At 39.7% G+C, this 15770-nt stretch overlaps 1 protein-coding gene across 1 annotated transcript in view; it reads left to right on the forward strand.

Moving 5' to 3' along the window:
* The first annotated feature begins 636 nt into the window (after positions 1-636).
* LOC105390045 (la-related protein 1) overlaps positions 637-15770 on the forward strand; it is a 60184-nt gene continuing 45050 nt past the window's right edge. Inside the window, exons 1-2 of the mRNA XM_048624229.1 lie at positions 637-1516; positions 13752-13878. Coding sequence (XP_048480186.1) covers positions 1160-1516; positions 13752-13878 — 484 coding nt within the window. The 5' untranslated portion in view covers positions 637-1159. The remainder of the gene's footprint in view (positions 1517-13751; positions 13879-15770) is intronic.

Genomic DNA, 15770 nt, shown 5'->3' on the forward strand with positions numbered 1-15770 from the left:
GAATAATACTACGACTACCCTCATTGGTAGGTACATTTCGGATTTTGGCACCTGAAAAGAATGCCTAAAATCGTTTGTGAAATGCATTAAAATTTGATAAACGATCTTACGCATTCTGAATGGGTAGTCTACCGAGAAGCGTTCTTTGTGAGAAGCATAATGTTCCGCAGAAACGATCGTTTACTGATGATGATGATGATGATGATCGAACTCAGCCAACCAGCAGGGTCTTCCGATGCTCTATGGCTGCGGTAGTGAATGTCCAGTCATTGTTCTGAGAGTATATTTTGTTAGCTTTTTGTCCTATGGCAACTATTTTAAAATCTCAGAATAAATATCTAAAAGTCATATCTTTACTGAATAGTTATTCTGAGAAACAAACAGACCGTTCAAATACCAAGTTTAATTTTTTTAAAAAATTTCACAAAGATTTTGGTTGTTCACGTAAATTTTAACTTTATAAGGTATGCAACAAACTAAATTAAGCAAATTACTCTATTTTCATTTACATTTCATGCAAAACTACATTTTTAATACTTTTTTGTGGTTGTTGCTGTACTTTAGCTAAGTTTCCGAGCGTACCGTGACACTGAAATGACATTTATGAGTAGCGCCCTCTACAGGAAAATGTCGGATGTGTAAAATTAGAAGTCAGCCTTCCGCAAGTTCCGTGTGCGATGCGAAAAAATCCCTTTTTGGGCGTCCGACCACATGTGTGAATGATGAACAAAATATGGTTCTAAAGTGATTTTCTGCCAAAAGAAACCGATTTTGAAGTGAATAATCATCAGTATCGATCAGTACAGTGTTGCTAAAGCGTCCAGTGTGCCAGAAAAGTTGGAACCCTTTGACGGAAGTGCATTTTTTGGATGTAAATACAGGCGATCCAGGGTCAGTTCGGTGTGCCCTGATAAATCAGCTCAAATATTTCGGTAGTGCCCTATACCGTCGAGGAGATTCGTTCTCCGGGTCCACTCCTGTAACTCCGACCTTCGTCTAAACGCACGGTGCGGTCGCGTCGGTTCGGAAAGTTCGTTTACAATTTGCGGGTTAGGACGGCAGCATGCCGAGTTGCTGAGGCATGGAGGCGCGCTCGTGATCGTCAGCTGGCGCGGAGAGCGCGCCCGGACTTACATAACGAGGAGCGCGGCGCGGCGGCATGGCCGCTCGCGTGTCCGCGGAGGCCGCGGGGCCGTCGTATGCGTCAGTGCTGAACTTTAGAGGTGGTGACAGTAATAAGGAGAACATTGAGGTGTTGGAGCAGGCGCCGGAGGAGCTGGCGGCTTCTCCCCCGCGCGCGGAGGAGGAGGAGGAGGGGTTCGTGCCGGTGATCGCGCACGGGAGGAGGCCCCACAAGCGGAGTCGGGACAAGGAGCGCCGGGCGCCCCCTAAGCCCCACAAGACGCCGCAGCAGCAGGCGGAGGCGGCGGCCGCGGGCGAGGCAGCCCAGGCCTCCGGGGACGACCAGCCAAAGAAGTTTGTGGAAGCCCCCATACCCAAGGTCAACCCGTGGCAGGTGAGGTTCATTTTTCTCTAGAATCTAGAAGGATGTAAACAAACAACTGTCAGTGTGTGTGCGGGCTATGAGAATGTGTGGGATTGCTGAAGATTGGAACGAATGCTTATTTGATGCTTTTAAAAGTCTTTTCTATGTGCCGTTACTGTGTTTTAGTATATTTTTCTACATATTACACTCTTAGGATTTGTTGTTACATCATTTGGTTCTAATTATGTTCTCATTGATACTAATTAGACCTAGTAAAGTTTACCTATTTGGTTTCCGACCAACTGGTACTTACATTCAGGATGTCTTTCTTAAAACTTCACACAATTGGTATTGATAGAAAGAGGAGACTATTAATTTATGATAGACAGTGAACATGCTATATTATTGTGTCCACTGCTACACACATGCATAGGTATGGTGTACCAATGCTCCACAAACAAGCATCCTCAAACATGTGCTACTCACCCCCTGTCGGTGAAGTTTACACTTTAGATTTATCTTCTTTCACTCATCATATTCTGATATGGAGCTTATAGCTACAGATGTTCTGGTCTGACTTCACTAAGCTGTGCCTGTATGGAGTATAAGACTTACCTTTTCTTTAAGGATGATTGTACTCAGGCTCAAAAGGTTTGGAAACATTAAATTAACCAGATGATAATTGGCACATTATGAAACCTGCTTCATATTGCTGTTTCATAATCATCATCACGACTCATCACATCCCCACTGCTGGGGCACGGGTCTCCTTTCAATGAAGGAAGGGTTTTAGGCCTAGTCCACCACGCTGGGCTAGTGGCATATTGCTGTATGGCTCATATCTAATCTATATTATCCTAAATCAGACACATTTCTTGGATTATGATTGAACCTTGACACTTTTCCTTATTTATATTCTCAACTCTAATTAAATCCTCAAATGAAATTTCTACTTTGCTAGCGATTGTTTATTTCTGTTGCCCATAAACCTAATTACTATGAAAATAAATACTTGCTATTAGATTGCACCTCTGCCTACCCAGACAGGGGTTATAAATCTTGTATTATAATGTGAGTTTTGCTGTAATATAGTCTGAGTGAGTGAGTGAGTGATATGATTTGTTGACATAATGATGTCAACAAATCATATCACTACCCAACCCCAGTAAAACAGTTTTAAACTAATAGTCATCACCTAATACAGAACACTTAGGGTGGGTTGCACCATTTAACGTTAACTATTACAGACGTCAAATCTCTTGAAGATTGATCTGTCTCTCCAAGAGATTTGACGTTTGTAATAGTTAAAGTTAAATGGTGCAACCCACCCTTAATCAATAGACACACAAAAGCTCTATTGACTAATATTTTTCAGCTCATCTATATTTCACCTGCAATACCTACATACTTAAGATCACACAGTTGTACTAGGGGTAATCTGTATGTATGATTTGTTGACTGTAGTAGGTCCTACTCATAATTCTTAGAATTTATAATTATTTACTATGTTGGTTGCAGTGTTTACAATAATTATTTACCAATCTTCATGATCTTGAAACAAATAGGAAGTGTAGGAATTCTCTGTTTTATCATAGACCTCACTAGTATCTGACCTTTGCCCCCTAGGTTACCCCAGTTTGAACCTACATTCAATTTGCAAATAATATTATTTACCATTGAAACATGCATTGAACCAAAAAAACTTCTTCAAAATAACTTTTTAAGGAACATAGTCTTTATTAGTTTTATATTGAATTTATCTTATCAGAGGTTGGGTTTCTTACCACACTGTGATATCATGTGATGATAACATACCCACATTATAACCTCAAATTAATTCAGTTAATGTATTTTGTTATGTCATCTTACATGTTATGTATGTGTGTGTGTGTGTGTACTGTACATGCAGGACATGCTAAATTCTACTAAACATACTAGAATCAAAATACTATAAAAATAATTGTATTCATAAAAGTTTTCTGTAGTGTGACCTATTTCTTGGGTACAAATAAAGAATAGGTACTTTTATGTATCTACAATTCTACATAAATCCAGCCACCAACACTATAGACCCACCAGCGTTATGGACTGGTCCTTAAAGCTTTCCTAAGGAGACCTGTGCCCCGAGCGGTGGTAGCTCAGTCGGGTAAGCGCCCGCGTCTCACGCAAGAGATGCGGGTTCGAATCCCGGCGCTGACATGTACCAATGAGTTCTTTTAACTTAAGTACAATGTATACCATCGCTCTTACGGTGAAGGAAAACATCGTGAGGAAACCTGCATATCTAGATTTAGCACATCTAGATATGTGAACCCACCAACCCGCAGTGGACCAGCGTGGTGGGAAATGGTCCAAGCTTAGGAAGGCAGTTTAGACCTTGGGGATATGCACAAAGGTTCCACTCGAGAGAGCCAGGTGCAGGTACTTACACCCCCACAGAGAATAGAATAGAATAGAATAGAATAGACCTGTGCCCCAGCAGTGGGATCATGATGGGTTGTGATGATAACATGAAATGTACATACTCACAACACAAGTATACAAATGCTATATTCTATCAATAAATATTTTTACAGTTGGTCTGATTAAAATGTTTGGGTCGTTCAACAATTTTGCAACCTAAATTTACATAAACTAAAAGTTAAATAAAAAATAGTTTATAGATAAAGCAACATTGGGAACTTCCAATTCTAAAATATTTTTATTTTATTAATGACTAGCTGTTCCCGCGCGCTTCGCTTCGCCTTAAAAAGTTTTCCCGTGGGAATTCCGGGATAAAAAGTAGCCTATGTTCGTTCCCAGGGTCTAGACCGTATGTATACCAAATTTCTTTCAAATCCGTTCAGTAGTTTTGGCGTGAAAGAGTAACAGACAGACACAGTTACTTTCGTATTTATAATATTAGTTAGGATAGTTAGATTGATTGACCCATTAATGCACCATATTTTTTAATGTAATCTCCATTTCCCAGGATGTAAAAGGTTAATCATATTGATCAGAATATAATGGATCAATTCACTATATAGGATTCAAGCATACTGTACATCCTATTGTATGTAAGTGTTTTGACAAATAAAGGTTAGTTTTTGTTCTATACCATCTAGAAATGACCTTTGCTCGTCTATTACTGAATGATTCAACTACAGAGTTTGTTTCTATAATTACATCAGTTGTCAAACACATCGGTTAGAAGATGGTGTAAATAAATAGTAATAAAAAGAGCTTTGGAAAAGATCCAATATTATATGTACCTACGATGTTGTTTTTATGTACGACAAAGAGTGTCAACGGCATAGATTTTGACGGGCAAGGATTCAAGGACATCATCGTCCACTGTTGGACACAGGCCTCTCCCTAGGAGCGTCACAACACTCTGTCCTCGATTTTTCTTATGCAGACACATATAACTTTGCACTCCTGAACAGAATATTGCATTATACTCTTTTGGTACACTTGATACACTCATGGGCAATGAAAAAGTTCCACTCAGAAAATGGCGTCAGCAAAAGACCCCAATTTTTTCAAAGATTCAATTTAAAATTTGATCAAAATATAACCGGTTTTACTTGGTAATATCCTGATGCTCTTTTCAATGTACTTCAATATAATATTAACATCAATCAGCCTTTTCCGTTTAGGAGTATTTTTGTGATTTTGTCAGTGGAACCTTTTCATTGCCCGTGAGTGTATACCACGAAGTTTCGGATTAAATTCCATGCCATTCGTATGTCTAATGCGACGGGATAGAGTCGTAGCTAGTACAGCAGTGCTCCGATGTAGCGTTTCTCGGATGCTATTTCTCATTCTTCTTAGCATGGCGGTGTGACAAACACTAGCTCGACTAGGGGTTTATCGTTCGTTCATAAATGCAACATGCGCAGATGGCTAGTTAATTCATGATATAAACACACTATAAAATAATGATTATACATGCGAAAGTTTCTGTTGTGTCAGGGTTTCTGTTTGTCGCTCTTTCAAGCGAAAACTACTCGGTTTCATACAAAACTTTTGCAGCAATACTCCTCACACATCAGAGCACCACACAGACAGTGCATTTCATCCCGGAATTCCCACGGGAAAACTTTTTAAACTTCGCTCGCGGGAAAGCTACTGTTTTGCACCTCTTACTTACTTGCTCAGCGACCCGAAGTGGATCTTGGCCTCAGACACAAGAAGTCGCCACTGGTCTCTATCCTCTACGACCGCTCGGTTTTACACCTCTAAAGTAAGATATTAATATCTGAATGAATTGTCTCTGATGATCTAATTGCGTACGAGAGACCACCCTCAAGGTGTAATATGTTGTTGCGCGCGACCTTGGGTCTTGCCTACGAGCGAATTCCCTGGCACGGCCCGGTTGGGGTCACTCTATGTCACGAAAAACCAAGTTTCGAAGCGCCGCTGCGCGAACCGCGACTCTATCTTGTGGTGTTAAACGTGCCGGTTGCAAGACAGCTCTCGTTAGTTTTTCGTCAGTATAGAGTGACCTGCGGGTGGCGTCTGACGTGAAAATGGCTAATATTGCATCGTCATCTTTGTTGCATGAGCGGATGAGCAGTCACTATACTCTGACCATTTCATTATTGGTTTTTTGACATTCGAAATCCGATACATATTCGATGACTGCAAAGGAAAACCAACTTTACTTACCAGCCAAAGCCATAAGGGAACGTCAAAAATGCAATAATATAGTGGAAGCTGTATAGACGAATGCACTAGCGTTTTGCACAATTTCGGGATCGACAAAGATAACTGGGAGTCCCTGGCACTGGACATACCTGTATGGAGACAACTGCTGCATCAGTGCAAATCTAAACACGATGGGAAATGGTTGGAAAAGTTACAATTGTTCAGTCACAAGAGAGAATGTGGCTCTCAAAACCCATAGCCGCTGTAACAATCATCTGACAAGATGCAGTGGCCAATGATGAAGTCGATAGCGTACTCCCATAGCATTTTTGCTTGATTGTGTGACATCAGCGGCAGCGCCTCTGTCGGTAACGGTAGGAACTAATACAAAATCCAGTGACCCGCCTATCGAATTACTATTGACTATCTACTAGTCGACAATTTTCGTGATACGCACAGCGTCCCACACTGTTGTTTTCCCTAGTATACTATGTCAATATGTACAATATGGTTCCTACATATAAAAAAATATTGAAAACGCGTCTCTTTAATAATATTTTGACCCCTTTCAGCTGTGATCTACAAAACAGTGATTTTTATCCGATTTTTTAAACCAAATATGTTCTGTTTGTAAACCAACAGTCAATCAATACTTGTAGTTAGTTTAAGTTCAATGTCAATAATTGTTCCGTGGCCGTTTGAACTGCAGAACTATCGACTTTACGTTCATTTAAAATTTAGCAAAATAACCGATCGATGCACGTTACATACACTGATGTAACCCATACGTCATTGCCAAGGCTGCTCAAATTTTCGTGTTTATTTTTATCTCGTCTGTGCGTTATTAGTATTGGGTAAATCTGTGGAAAACTAACTGCGGCCGCTGCACGAGTTCGTTATTGACGTCGATAAACGTCACTATATCGTGAATCTCCATAAATGCAGCGCTGTGATTGGCAGAATGCGCATTAAAGAGTTTATCGTCATCGATAACGAACTCGTGTAGCGATACCTTAAACTGTCTCACCCTGCGACTTCAAAGAGAAGTAAATATGAGAGAAAATGTAGTATCTTGATGAAAATCCGTTATATTAAATTGAATATTTCTGCCCGTTAACCCGATACTGCGCGTTTGACCTTTTCAGGGTATTATATTCAACGATGAATGAGCTTCGTACCGTGTTTCCCCTTAACAAGACCTATTTCTCAAACTTATTTAGTAGTTAGGCGTAGTTTTTATTATTTTGTTATAGAGAAAGTTATTATTTGTGTATCTTTTTCACGCCCTATTAAAATAGAAGGGAGTTATAGGGTGTCATGTTGATATATCTGTATGTGAATGCCTTTACTCTAAAAAGGGTTGCCCTAGTCGAATGTGTCTGTTTTATTCATAAAAAAACAAATAAATGGTAAGAGCATAACCAGGTATTATTGGTTGACTTTTGATACATCTGTCAAGAATCTAGTATGGAGATGACGTATAATTGATCAACCAATACCTGGTTACGATTTAACCGACTATTGTGAAATTGTTGCTAAAAGTTTTATAAATCAGTTAGGTCTAATTTAAGCTTTTTTGTATGAATTTACATATACCTAAAATGTACTAAAACACTGATTGAGCTGTGAAAAATCGACAAATAAACACACCTTCGCATTCAGAATATTATGCATTATATTACATACAGAATATTATGCATTATCCTAATCCTAACTTCCTAACTTATATTATAAATGCGAAAGTAACTGTGTCTGTCTGTCTGTCTGTTACTCTTTCACGCCAATACTACTGAACGGATTTAAATGAAATTTGGTATTCATATGGTCTAGACCCTGAGAAAGAACATAGGCTACTTTTTATCCCGGAATTCCCACGGGAAAACTTTTTAAGGCGAAGCGAAGCTCGCGGGAACAGCTACTACATCATATTAAATAATGTTTTCATATACGTTTACGTAGAGTATATAACAAAGGTGAAAGTGGCCTTGACATTTACATACAGTTGGGGCGAGATGCGTCATGCCAATTCGTCTTCCGTGCCATCAAATTATATGAAATTAATGTATAGAGACTAGAGTGCGCGACACAGCTAACTTTGCAACGGATAAAATATGGTAGAATTAAAGTCTGTTTTTTAATCTCAGATACTAAATTGACAGATTTTGAACGGTAAATAGACAGTCGATTGACCCGCGATTAAGTTGATGAACCGTTCAGAATCTGTCAATTTAGTATCTGAGATAAAAAAATAGACTTTACTTATATTTATGAAGTTTTTCTGGTGATGGCGCTCGTTTTTGTTGCAAAGTTAGGGCTGTCAGACTCTAAAGAACTCCTCCATCATATTTCAATAGATTTTCTGGGAAGCAGAGCTCCGCTTTTTCCCAAATATGCGACATCTTCAATCACATCAAAACAGGGATAATGAAATTCGTTTGCTTATTTTTTATAAAAACTTTGGGGGTATGTTGTCCAGGCTAGACCACCGAGAGCCATATGCTATAATGTTGTCGGAGGAGTGCTGACTTGCCGTCAATGCGGTCGCACTTTCGTCAATAAGTTAGGCTATAACAGCCACCAGAGAGCACACGAGAGAAGCTCGCAGTCACACTGACCGAACACGGTCTGGAGAATATATATATGTTGTCCTGTTATGCCATCCTGTCTGAGCTCGTCATTTTCGTGGTAACGGTTAGGATTTTTAACCCGCGACGAAAACGAGGGTGTTATAAGTGTCACCGATTTTCAATTTGTTTTAACGCTATCCTTACTGTCTCAGCTATAGTGTTTGTTACCGACACTATGAATACCTATGCACTAAAGAGACAACAGTGTGACCAGTTAAAATACATTTAATAATACTAATTACAAATTAAGTTGTAAACGTAACAAGATCTAGATTTGCAGCTAAACGTTTGGCCTAGGTCCAAAATTGCTGCGACTGTGTAGCGAAGCGGTCCACATATATATATATCTCTACAATGACAAACACACTAGGAAAATAAACAATTAAGACTAAACTACATACCTAGATACTCTAAGTTTTAACAGACTTGGCGCCAGAAGAATTTTCACTAAACCATTACTATTCTATTCTATTCTCTGTGTGGGTCTCAGTACCTACTGGCTCTCTCGAGTGGAACCTTTGTGCATATCCCCTAGGTCTAAACTGCCTTCCTAAGCTTGGACCCTTTCCCACCACGCTGGTCCACTGCGGGTTGGTGGGTTCACATATCTAGATGTGCTAAATCTGGACATGCAGGTTTCTTCACGATGTTTTCCTTCACCGTAAGAGCGATGGTATACATTCTACTTAAATTCAAAGAACTCATTGGTACATGTCAGCGCCGGGATTCGAACCCGCATCTCTGGCGTAAGAAGCGGTCGCTTACCCGACTGAGCTACCACCGCTCTATACCAAACCACTACTGGTACTAGTTACTATTCTGTGACCAAACTGCAGTAGCTAATGTAACAGCATAAATGTCTGATGTGGCGCTCCTTGGGAGCCTATGACCAGCAATAATGATAGGTCTATCTATGTCCAACCTATTCAATACTAACAAACAATCAAGTGCAAGAACAATCAAGTCTCCAAAAACAGCACTTCAATTTCCATAAACTTATTGTTTTCCCAACGACGATTGACAAATAAGCTTTTGATTTTATTCTTTTCTGAATAATATGTAGATGATTTCCATCACATGTTTAGTAATTATAACCGTATAGCCATTTAGTACTATTGACAACGGCCTGGTATTCTTAGACTAAACTGTTCAGTAGTATAAGCCGGATATAAGGGAAGGATGTGAAGGAGTAAGACAGAGCTACGATAACACTGTGATAGAGTGAGATGGTACGAGTTTGTCTGAGACTTCTTTATTTGTACGGGTTATAGCTATACAAGCTTTGTCGCCCGGGGTCACTCTCAAATCGACGAACGAACGAACGAAAATTGTCACGCAATCGGCATCCTTAATACGACGAGATAGAGCCGTGGTTTGCGCAGCGCTCGAAGAACAGAACTGCGGCGCTAACCACGGCTTTATCTCGTTGTAGTAACAGTGCCTATTGCGTGACAATTCTCGTTCTTTCGTTTGTCGATGTGACCCCTGGCTCGAGTCCAAGCGTCGCTTCTATCACCTAGCATGAATGCAAGAAGATTTCTGCTATTTATGGAAACGATTTTGTTAAAGTTTTTTTCTGCTATCGTTATTTCGTGTCCCCACATATTATGTCTATATTTTTAACCTCCGACCGTAGCTAAGTGGTGTTATGGCATCTGTATCTGAGTGTCTGTATGAAATTCAAAAGTTATGGACCGACCGGTTTGAATCTGTTTATTGTTGTTACAAATATTGAAGTCCTTGATTGATGACAGCCTATTTTACAAAATTCGGTACAGCTATTCAAGTACACACTGATCCCATGGGGTAAGTTACTTTGTCAAGAGTGTATATTGTACATAGCCTATAAATATATTAATTTTATGCTGCCTCGTTTGTTTTTCTGCTAAATAAGTGAATAATAATAATATGTAGGTAACATAAGTGTGAAAATTCACTATAAAATTACACGTTTCCGCTATTTACTCTGGTGTTGAATATTATATATAAGCATTCTTAATCATTGCTCGTGTATAAAATAAGTACATAAGTATATAATACAATGAATACATGTAGCAGGTGCAAGGCCGTTTTCTCTTTCGTGTAAACACCACCTAATCTGATAAAAATGTATACGAACTATATGGCACAAAATCTCATTGCTACAGCTTAGTTTCAGCCCCTATATCGCGATTCGCTATAAATATTGAATATTTAACATAATCGACGTAAGCATAACCGTGCCTCGATGCCAGGTCACCAATGTAATTATGTATATGATACGTAGGTATATCTATAGTATCTATTGTCTATGTATCTGTGTAGATATATCTCAGCTGTCCGACGCCCATATTACAGGCTCTGCCTAGTTTGGGGTCGGATAGCCATGTGTGAGATGTCCCCACGTATTATTATAATTTTATTCTCTAAAGTTGGTACGTAATTAGTAATTACCAAATCCACCCACCGCATTGCTAGTAATGATAAGAACAAGACCTTGCCGATTATTTAGTGTGATACTGATAACGTAGAAGTGAGACGGATATCGATATTTCATTTTTATTTATGTATTTTATTGAGACTCCGATGGCGGAGAGGTGAAGGTATTGACTGTTGTGCCGGAGGTCCCATGTTCGAAACCTGGTCGGGGCTTTTTTTCCTTTTTTTACACTATATACCTGAGCCCCTATCACAGGCTAACGTGGCAATACGTTATAAGTTGGATGAGGAAAGCCGAGGACAGAGTGTCGTGGCGCTCCTTGGGTGAGGCCTATGTCCAGCAGTGGTCGATTACGGACTTATGATTATGACTCCAGATATAGATTTTCCACTTGATTAAGATTCTGATTTGTAATACAATTATCTCTCTTCATTGCTTTGGTTTGGATCTTCCGAATATCACGACATTACAAGATGGCGTGACGTAATACTGTTTGCTGTCTGTATTTTTGATGCTACAAAAAACTGTACTTGTATATTATGTATGTAATATTTATAGATTTTATTTCACCTGTTTCACATTGTCTGCATTAGCTTGGATAAAATTACGATGACACTATTTGAAATTCTATGATCACGCCTGTCTCCCAGAGCGGTAGGCAGGACCTCCACGTGCCACCATCCAGACATACTTTCGCTTCCTCCACATTCATAAGTCCCCTCATGCACGCTCGTCGGTTTCGGAAACTCCTAATGTTACTTGGCTACTTTTAAGAATACTTACATATTATATGTATATTATTACAAATAGGTACACAAACATACATAATATTACTATCAATACATATTTTGTAATACGCCAGGCTTCCAAGCCGTATATTATTGCCAACACAGGGGCTTCAGGAAGGCATAATATTTGCAACCAGTTTTTTTTCGCAAATTGATACATTGGGTAGCACTCGCGAGATATGCCGTTTGGTCTGAGCCATCAGCTGGTAGCGGTCGGCGGTGATGGTACAATGGTTATTGACTGCTGTGACCAGTGTCCCGGGTTCGATTCCCGGTTGGGGCAGATACACTCGTGACCAATGAAAAAGTTCCACGTAAAATATACGTTTTTCGTAAACTATAATTTAATTAACGTAAAATATAATTTCTCCATAGTCGGTCATCTAACCGACAGGGATTGATTTATAAATTAAACGTCATCTCCATATAAAATTCATGACAGATGTGTCAAAAGTCAACCGTTACTCCCTGGTTATGCTCTAAGCGACTATGGAGAAATTGGCACTAAATGTACTTCAACAATGCATACGGCGTCATTGAGCTAGTTTTTTTTCCGTTTAGAAGTAATTTGGTGATATTGTCACTGGAACTTTTTCATTGCTCGCGAGTGTATATATTAATAATATGTGGGGACATCTCGCACACGGCCATCCGACCCCAAGCTAGGCAGAGCCTGTGTTATGGGTGTCGGACAGCTGATATATCTGCACAAATACATAGATAGATACATATTCAATATAAATATCAACACCCAAGACCCGAGTACAAATATCTGTAATTAAACAAATATCTGCCCCAGCCGGGAATCGAACCCGGGACCTTCGGCATAGCAGTCAGGGCCACTAACCACTACGCCATTCAACCGTCAAATGTTTCAAGCTCGATATTTTCTTTGAACTTACTATATGTCTCTTTTGTGTTAAGTTAGCGTGTTACCATTATCTTCATCGGATAGGGGATACAATATTTATTATGCTATGTTTTTTACCTATGCTAGTGTCTTGCACCGCACCGAAACAGGTTCATAATGCGAAATGTTTAAAACTGGTTCTCAATTTGAGAGTGGAATTGGGAGCGACGGCGGAATTTCAGAAATAATTGTACTGAAGAAAGAACTGCGGCAATCCATTTCGAATTTAATAGGGCACTGCTAAGTACACTTACGATCAATGATTAAGTTCCACCTTTTTTTAAAACATAATTAAAAAAACTTTACGTTTTTAGTTAATATTCTGTTACGCTGTTAAAACTTCAATATTGCAGACGGCTTCATCAAAATAGCCTTTTCCGTTTATACTTCTAAAGTTTCTAAACAACTCCGATTTAACTGGAACTTTTTCATTGCCCGCGAGTGTATCATTCATTAAAGTTTTAAAAACTCACTTAAGTTAAAAAAATAATGTGTGATGTTTTATGTAAATAGGGCGACCGCATGGTTAGCCGATTCCGTACTTTGTTGTTATATCTATCGCGATCCCTTTGAATCTGATGGGATGTGTAAAATTTGTTTCAGATACGGATCTTAATAAGTATCATAATCATCATCACAACCCATCACGTCCCCACTGCTAGGACAGTAGCCTGGCAGTTTAGACCTTGGGGATATGCACAAAGGTTTCACTCGAGAGCGCCAGGTGCAGATACTTTGACCCCCTTAGAGAATATAATAGAATAAAAGTATCACAACACAATCATCATCATCACATCCCCACTGCTAGACCTAAAGTATATAGCCTAAGATACTTTTAGTGTTTTATCATAGCCTATAAAAGACCCACTAACCCCTGTATTTCCCCCGCCAGGCGCGAGGCAGCAGCGTGGGGGCTCCAGTGCCGCCGCCGCAGACCGAGGCGCCGGCCCCGGAGCGCCGCGCGCCGCTGCAGCCGCAGCAGCAGCAGCAGGGCAGGCCGCAGCCGCAGCCCGTGCCAGGTATGTCTCCGCTACTATACCTTACCTTAGGAAGTATACAGAGAGACGGCTGGAAACTTGTAAGCGCTTTCCATACTCTGCCGAACCAGGGCTCATAAGTTTCTAGTCTTTCTGTATACGGCCCTAGTTTCTAGTTGACTATTTGTCTAAAGCTGCGTTGCGCTAGGCCGCGGCCGGGCATTTAGGCGGCTTGCTGATCATGGAAGGGTAGCAGAAAGAAGTCCTGACGAGTGGCTTATTAACTGAATGTATTAATGGGTGAGAGGCTTCCATCATAAACCCCATGCATCTATGATGGGTTTGCAGCCTTCAAGTAGGATTTGCCCATCTTTCTCAGCCTGTATATAAAGAAACAATATGAAAATGGTAGTATACCGCTCTATCGTTATTGTAACTCTGGCTATACTACTTGTAGTGGTTTCCATTTTTGTATTGATTCTTTACCGTTATGCATAAGTATGAAAATCTAATTTAAAAATGCATTCTGGTCTGAACCTCTTATTTATTTATTTTTAACTCTTTACTGTACAAATATTACAAATAAAAGTACAAAGGGTGGACTTAATGCTAAAAGCATCTTATCTGAGATCCCGATTGGAACTGGGATATTACTTTGACATAGTCCCACTAAATGGAACCATTTCATAGTGCAATTACTAGATTCGATTAGGGCATGTTTTGCATTAACAAGCGGCGGTAGATCCGTACGATAATTAAAATTAATTACATCTGATTATTCTGATTAATAATTGCGAAATTACAATGGCACTGGTCACACTGGTGGCGTATTCGGGGTGGCTCGCCGTTTCTTTTTCGATCTTGAGATACCTTCTATTCTATTCTCTGGGGGGGTGTAAGTACCTGCACCTAGCTCTCTCGAGTGGAACCTTTGTGCATATCCCCAAGGTCTAAACTGCCTTCCTTAGCTTGGACCATTTCCCACCACGCTGGTCCACTGCGGGTTGGTGGGTTCACATAATTATCTAGATGTGCTAAATCTAGGTATGCAGGTTTCCTCACGATGTTTTCCTTCACCGTAAAAGCGATGGTATACATTGTACTTAAGTTAAAAGAACTCATTGGTACATGTCAGCGCTGGGATTCGAACCCGCATCTCTTGCGTGAGAAGCGGGCGCTTACCCGACTGAGCTACCACCGCTCTACCCGACTGAGCTACCACCGCTCTCTTGAGATAACTTTAAATTACAAGGTATTTCGATTGTTAATCTTCTATCTGTTTAAATTTATGGAGATTTTTTTGATGTTAGACTTTAACAGAAATACTTTTTCTGAGCCACAGTAACAGCATAATCTTCACAGTTTTAATAAATAGCCGTAACTCTACGAACAACAGAGTTAAAAAGAGATAGATAGAGACATGACCTTGAACTTGACCTACTAGCGTCGCGACGATGGCAAGTAAGTATTTGGGAGGCGTGAGGGGTGCGTGTTTCAAGGTCAAATCTCATGTTAACTTTTGCGGACTACACATTTCAACAAAAAAATATGTTTCCAAATGGCAGACACTCTTCCAGGCCTCTTAAGAATTCACGATCGCTTTAGAAATACTGACTTGTCAGGAATAGCTCACTGCTGTAAGGTATAAATAATTATTATTGGTCACACCTTGCTATTAAATGAAACTATTGTGAGCATTTCATTTTGAGTTATATCAAATAAACTGTTTTATTATTTAACTTGAATATCGTACATTAGTTTGTCAACCTTTATAGCTATAGCTATTTAACTGCATAGCAAGATTAGTTTCGTATTAAGGTTTTCTCGTTAAAGTCACTAATAAAATGAGTTTCCGAATTAGAATTAGCAAGCAATCCTTAAGCAGTGTCGCTCGCCGGTCAAATCCATACAAGTTACGTCAGATTTGTTAATTG

Source organism: Plutella xylostella, chromosome 11, assembly GCF_932276165.1.
Source record: "Plutella xylostella chromosome 11, ilPluXylo3.1, whole genome shotgun sequence".
NCBI lineage: Eukaryota > Metazoa > Arthropoda > Insecta > Lepidoptera > Plutellidae > Plutella > Plutella xylostella.